Below are 6,987 nucleotides of genomic sequence, written 5' to 3'. Positions count from 1 at the left end.
CATCCCATGGGATCAAGGAACTGGAGGAGCAGCACAGGACAGGGATTGCTTCTAACTAAAGGAATCTGCTGTATGTGAGCAAGGTCTAGCAGCAAAGCGTGGGGTCCAGGAAATGATTTCTGGCAAGGAGTATAAGCTTTCCTTTTGAGAGGAGTGCAGTTATTGCTCCATTGTTCTCATAGTTCCCTCCTAACTTAGCCTTGGCTGTGTCTCCAATGAGAAAGTCCTGCCGGGAAAATAAAGGAATTTAAGAGCACGGGGGAAAAAATATCAGAAGTCACGTAAATCATTTCAAGAAGTTAATTTAAGAGATAAGAACATGATAATAGCTGTATATTTTTGCTTTAAAAGGGCCTAACGGTAGTGAAATTAAGCAGTGGAGGTTTTTGGTAGGAACTATGTGAAAATATAAATCTCTGTATGTTAGCAAATGCCAGGGTCTAACAGCAGAGCACCTACTGATTTACATTTTCTTGTTTACTTTCTTCAAAATATTTAGCACCAGGTCAGTGATCTGTGTTTTGAAGAAAGACAACAAAAATTCTCTTGTTCCTACCCTGCCATGGAGCCTGATTTTCCAGTCACGGGGCAGGTTTCCTGTGAAACTAACTCCATGGACTCGATTGAAGCATTTATACCAGGGAGAGCAGAAAATCAAGCCCATAGGCTAACGTTTTCAAAACATATCTAAAATTAGGTGCCTATTTCCATAATTAGGATTTTCAGTAGAGGTGAGCAGGTTTTTAAAAATGCTATGGATTCTGCCAAAGTCAATGGGATCTGAAGATTAATTTTCCTTTTAAAATCAGGTTGTTCTTATTTAAATGCCTAAATATTGCAGGCCAATGCTGAACATCCTGGGTTGAAGGTTTTCATTTCCTATCCCTTTGTGTAACTGTGTCAGTATGTACCCAGTACACAGAGTCTCATCACGTAGTGCTCTGTATTATATGAATATCGTCCATCTTGCCAGACTGATACGACAGTCTGTTTGGGGATTCAAAATGAAAAGATTAGAGGAATTTATTTTCCTCTCTTTGATCCTGAGATGAGCCAAAATGTAACTGGGAGAGGCCTAAGGGCTGCTCAAAATTATGCTGGTGAGAACAGTAGTGGAGGAACTTGTGCACAGGCACAGAATAACTTGTGATAAGCACAGAACAAAACCACCTCCGTGGCTCCCACCAGCAAGATCTTCCTGCCTCTCGGGTCAGGGTGAAAGGATCCCGTGGATGAGCTCTGGGTGCGCTGCCTTATTGCCCCTGCAGTATCTCTGTGACATCACAGGCCGTGGTGCCTGGAAACTCTGAGGATGAGAAATGCATTTTAGGCAATTTTAATGCATTTTTGATCTGTTTAGGTTGATGCTACTAAAATACTTAAATCTAGCTGTTAAATAAAGATGAATGAGGCTAAAATGTACACTTAGAAGGAGGCTGAAGTCAATGGCTGTAACACGAAGGATGGCAGACACAGGGAAGACGTTTTGCTCAAGCTTGTTATTGTGGTTATAGGCATCTTGAGAAAGAAATATGAGCAAGAATTCTCTTCCATTCAACTAGACTCACTTATCTGTATATATCGATTAATTAAAAACCAACCCCAAAATGACTATAAACCCCAAAACTAAACATTTAGGACATATGGCACTTTAATTACATGGGTTTATAATTCAGTAGCAGTTGGCTCTTCTGTTCCTACAGATTAATACATTCCTACAAGCACATAACTCATTTCTATTTTAATGCTTCTTCCAAAGTGGTTACTACTGGTAACAATTAAATTACAGTTGATTCTTCCTAATTTTTTTAGCACATTTCAAGTTTGTTTCACTGCAGACTGTATCCCGTAGTCTATTTCAGATTGTCTAACTTCATCCTTTGGCTCTAATATTCTCCCAAGTGTGGTGATTTTTTTTACCACAGAGGCAAGCATGTCAAAAGCAGTTGTGCTATGCCACTTAGCAGGCAGTAATTATCTGCAGGAATTGCAGGAATCTTGATCTGCTGCATCAGACATCACTTCTGTGACAATTAATGCCAAAAAGACACTTGGGCTAAAATCAAAAATACACTTTGTTCCTGGTTGCAGGGACAGTTACCAAAAGTGTAGAGTGCTGAAGTTCTGAAAGAAAGCACAGACATACATTTATCTTGAATAAAATTTTTATTTTTAAGTTTAAAAAAAAAAACTACAACAACAAAACTTCCTGGAACAAACGAGGCTTATTCTTACGTTTCTGGGAACAAGACGTAGGTGACAACATTGTGTCACGCTGCCCTAAGTAGTGTTTTTAAAAAATCTGATGGCCTTGTTAATGTTTCTACAGAGAATGAGGCTCCCACGGAAACTCACACTTTTCAGCACCAGAGACTATAGATACGTGAGAGCCGCTGTGTCTGCACAGGCACTGCAGCATAAGCTCTCACCTGTGTAGGCACCAAAGCTAATCAGCTGTGAGATGTAAACTGATAAGAAACCAAGTTTTGTTTGTGCATGTACTCACAGAAGTATGTGTTGATTTAGGCTTGGCAGTTAAAGATCTGTTAGTATTTCTAAACTAATCCTGCTTTTGTGTGACATGTAATGCAGCCATACGTTTTTCAGATGCTTTAACTTCATGTTTGGCTTCTCAGGTCAGAAACCAGTTTCAGTGCTGTCATTGTTCTTAAATAATTTTCAAGTATGCGTAAGCGAATTCTCATGGCTGAATCCCCTTATGCCATATTTTCTCTGCATATTCATGCAGTGTTCATAATTTGGTCGCTGACTGGGAGGAAAGTTATGAGTTCAAGGCCATTTTTAGTCACTGTATCCAAACTGAATCCGCATCTTTGGTGTGTTCATCCTTAATTTGCTTTTAGTATTATCCATGAAATATTACATAATTAGATCTTTCTGATCAGTCTAAATTTTCTATTTATTTAGTTATCATTACTCTAGATATATGTCTGTGTGATCAAAAGGAAAACAGTCCTTTCTTGTCTGAAGTAAAGCAGGACCAAACATACCCCTTGCACGCTGGGTCCGGAAATGGTCTGAGTCAACAGGAGAAGCTGACCCTGAATTCTCATACACAGCCATGTACACCAGGACCCTGCACATCAAACCTGGCTTACTCTTGTCATATCCCTTAGAATGGTCTCCTTTTCCTATGATAAACAGTTTTCAGGCTGGTACCTGTATTTCCCATTGGCCTGAGTTATGAAGAAACTGGAAACTGCACTTACTATTTGGCAAATTAGTTAAGAAAACACTGGGGGAAAAGTGCTTTGAGAAAATATTTTCTCGGAAGTTGGGCCTATCTGTGCCTGGTCAGTTGTTAAAAAAATGCCAAACAGAGATTAAGACTTTAAAAATGATTAAAAATTAAAAACTATGTGACGCATAACAGTTAAATAGCTACAGTTGCATTTAATCAGTAGAAAGACAGATTCATTTTTGATTGTAAAACCAATATTAGAACAAGCTACAAGCTAATTTGCAATATTTTACAGCAACAATTAGTGGGGTAAAGGATGTGACTTCATTTGGGTGACTATCACCAGTGGGAGGATCTGACAGGAGCCTGAATCATGCTCTGTGTAGTCATGCTCATCTTCACATATGCATACATACACACACACACTAGTTGTTGCTCAGTCAAATTCCTCTTTTTATAATTCTGGATTGCCACATTTGCAATTATATTGCATCCGCCAGAGAGCTCTGAGGTCTGTAATTGCCAAACACGTATGCAGGAGTCACACAGAGACTGAAGTGACACTCATGTACTTGTGAGTGTAATATCAAAGCACTGCATGTGATACTCTTACTGGCCTACGTATTCGGGGGTATGGCTGAACAGAGAGGTGTTTACTGGACAGTTTATTGCCTGAAGCACCTGCCCAGTATAAAGCTGTACATCTGATAAATGAGAGAGGGAAATAGGCATGGTTTACGTAAGGCAAATAGCGTAGAATGGAGTTGTAATGAATTCGTACATGCTTTGCAGTGTCAGTGGCTGATCATCTGTCTGTGAGAGGAAGGTGGCTGTGCTTATCCTAAGCATATACACGGACCCTGGCACACCTGAACGGATGGTGTTGTCAAGTGCCTGTCCTAGCATTAGCAATTTGCCCGTGGGTTCTGCCGGAGCCGGCTCGGGGAGCGGAAAGTACTGATGGCCACGGGGAGGTTTGCTCTCAGCAGAGCAGGTTCCTTACGTGCTTTGCCGTGCAGTCCCACAGGCCTCGAAACGAAGGATGGAGCCTGCCCATCCCTTTTGGGGAAACTTGAATTTCTGCTGGATTAACGCGGTTGTGTAACCGCAGCACGGCTGGCTTCATCGTCTTCCTACCCAGCATGGTTATCGGTGTGAAGTGAGCGTGAAGCAGCTACAAAGCGTGGCAGCTACTGGTGCCAGGGCGGAGGACACGACCAAGGCCACCCCTCCTTCACAGCTCCTCTGGCAGGGCTGAGCGAGCTGGGGGCGGGCAGGGCGGCCCGGGGCCCAGCGGGTGGGGCACTTCACACCTCTGTGTATGTACGCCTATGTACGTGTATATATACGCGTGCCTGCAGCGGCGGGCACGCTCCTGTGTGGAAATACACAGTGCCGGGGCGCAGCCACACGTCTCCTGCAGGGACACCGGGCAATGGCCGGCGACAGCGGCGGAAGGGAGCGTCCGCGGGGCCGGTGAGTGCGGGGCCGCCCCGGCCGCCAGGCCTGCCGCCACCCCGGGCGGGCAGCGCGCCCACGGGCAGGCCGCGGCCGGCACCGCGTCGCCATGGCAACCGAGCTCGGCGGCGGCGGGCGGAAGTGAGGGCAGCGGATTGGCTGCCGCGGGGCACGTGAGGCGGGCGGCGGGCTCGGCCCGGCCCGGCCCGGCCCGGGGCTCGGCGGCGCCCCGCGGGAGGGCGGCGCTGCCCCTGCGCTCCCCCTGCGGGCTGCGGGGCCCGGCGGGCGGGGATGTGCGTGCCGGGATGTGCGTGCCCCGCGCCGCGGCGGCGGGGAGGAGGCGGAGGAGGCGGAGGAGGGCGGTAGCCCGGCGGTCCGCCCGCCCGTCAGTCAGGCAGGCGGCGGCGAGGAGGCGGAGGCAGGGCCAGGGCCGCGGCTGAGGCGCAGGCGGGGGCGGGTGGCGGCGGCGGGACCGGGGATGGAGGCGCCGCGCAGCGCCCCGCCGGCAGCCGCCGGCCGCTGAGGGGCCGGGAGCGGGGCCGGGGCCTCGGAGCGGCCGGAGGGGGGCAGCGCCCGGCCGGCAGCGCCCGCGGCGCCGTGACTCAGAGGCGCGGCCGGCCGGGGGTGAGCCGGGGCTTGTTGTCGTGGGGCTCGTCCCCGGCAGGTTATAAATAGAGCCGCCCCGCCGCCGTGTCACGGGAGGACACCCTGGCGAGGCGCGGGGAGGCGGGCTCGGCTCGGCTCGGCTCGGCTCGGCTCTGCCCGCAGCGATGCGAGCCGGGGGGCCCGGCTGCTAGCCGCGCCGTCTCGGCAGCCCCGGCGGCGCGCCCGGCCGCGTTGGGGTGTTTTTACCCCCAAAATATCGCTGGCTCGAGGCAGTCAGCGGGTCTTCGCCAGGACAGCGAGCAAATCGTTCCAGCTCGTCTCCGAGCTCTGGAGAAGCAGAGAAAATGAAGCCCGAAAGAGGTAAAGGAGTTACTGAGATTTAATTTCGTGCGTTTGTCCGTGAAGTAGCTCGCTGTGCTGTTCTTGTGTTATTGCTCAATTTCCTCGTCCCCTCCCGTGTCGTCCGGGGGGATGGGAGAGAACGCAGCCGCTCGGGTTCAACTCGGGAAGTGCTAATGGGAGTGTGATATTGCGAAGGTAGGTTCTGAAGGTAATTAACGCTGTCCTGCTCGTCCTTCGTTTTTTACCCTGCCTTGTTTTGATGAAAACGAGACAAAACACCGTAGCAAACCCCTTTCTCTCTGGCAGTGGTGCAGTTTGTATGTCAAATATAGCCAGCCAGGTAGCACAGAACTGCAGTGCTGGAGCAAGAGCCGGTCAAAGGCAAATCGGGCATCTATAGGCAGTGTCAAAACCTGGACAAAAACGTCAGTGTCGCTGCAAAACGCCCTGAAAATAATTTACATCTTATATCTCGTGTGTTTGTTTTTCAATCCGACAATGGTTTTTGTTCTGGTTATGAAGGAGATGCATCAGAACAAGCGTGCTAAAATACTCTTTTTTCATGGTCATATGGTTGCTGTTATTGTCTTGCTTACTGGCATCTGGTTTTGCAGAAAAATAAAGTCGCTTGTCTACGTATATGTTTATAACACTTCAGCTCTTTTGCAGCGTAGCAACAGCTGCTGATGCCCCTAGGGTTGAAAATATGTCATGACTTCTATTTTGAACCACATGAGCAGTGATTATTGATTCCTGTTAGTTAAAGCAAGATTATTTAAAAAAGGCAAATCTTATTATTTGGGCATATTGTGTAATTGTGAGCATTAATTAAAATAAATCCTTGCTTAGATATTTGGGTTTCTTAAAGTTTTGATGATTCTATTGTTTACCTGGTTGCTTTCAGTTTTAAAAACACATTAATTTTGTGTTATAATCACTCTGGTGTTTTGAGAAACACTTTAATATAGCTTAGATAGCCATCTGTTAAACGCTAACACTTACATGACATACCCATCTTAATTAGGTTTCTTAATGACACGTTTGCTAACAGACACACTACACAATTGACCACTCTTAGGTGGATTTTATGGATGTATGTGCTGTAACGATTATGTGCTGTGACAATAGCACATACATCGTACAGGGTTGATTTGTAAACGTATGCATAAATTTAATGTGATTTAAATACTGGGGGGTTGAAATAGGCTTTCTTCTTTGCTGTTACTGTTTCTTAATTGCTTAAAACTTCACAGTTGACTGCATCAAAGCAGGTTGTTTTTATAATCTCTTTAGGTTTTAATATTAGAAACTGAAGTTTGAAAACTACATATTGTCAAGATGGAGGAAAACTTCAACATCAGATAAAACCCAAGTCAATA

At 46.8% G+C, this 6,987-nt stretch overlaps 1 protein-coding gene across 2 annotated transcripts in view; it reads left to right on the top strand.

Moving 5' to 3' along the window:
- Nucleotides 1-4,525: 4,525 nt before the first annotated feature.
- Nucleotides 4,526-6,987, top strand: part of ATOSA (atos homolog A) — a 47,401-nt gene continuing 44,939 nt past the window's right edge. The window contains exon 1 of one of the 2 annotated variants that reach the window (XM_080607494.1): nucleotides 4,526-4,678. In XM_080607494.1, the coding sequence (XP_080463620.1) occupies nucleotides 4,534-4,678 (145 nt within the window). In that variant the 5' untranslated portion in view covers nucleotides 4,526-4,533. Of the gene's footprint in view, nucleotides 4,679-4,881; nucleotides 5,627-6,987 lie in introns of those variants that run through there. The other variant, XM_080607497.1, reaches the window with a different exon arrangement.

The sequence above is a fragment of the Anser brachyrhynchus genome, assembly GCF_964034855.1.
Source record: "Anser brachyrhynchus genome assembly, chromosome: 11".
Lineage (NCBI taxonomy): Eukaryota > Metazoa > Chordata > Aves > Anseriformes > Anatidae > Anser > Anser brachyrhynchus.
The sequence above is the reverse complement of the archived record's forward strand: the minus strand, read 5'-3'. Positions and strand labels throughout refer to the sequence as shown.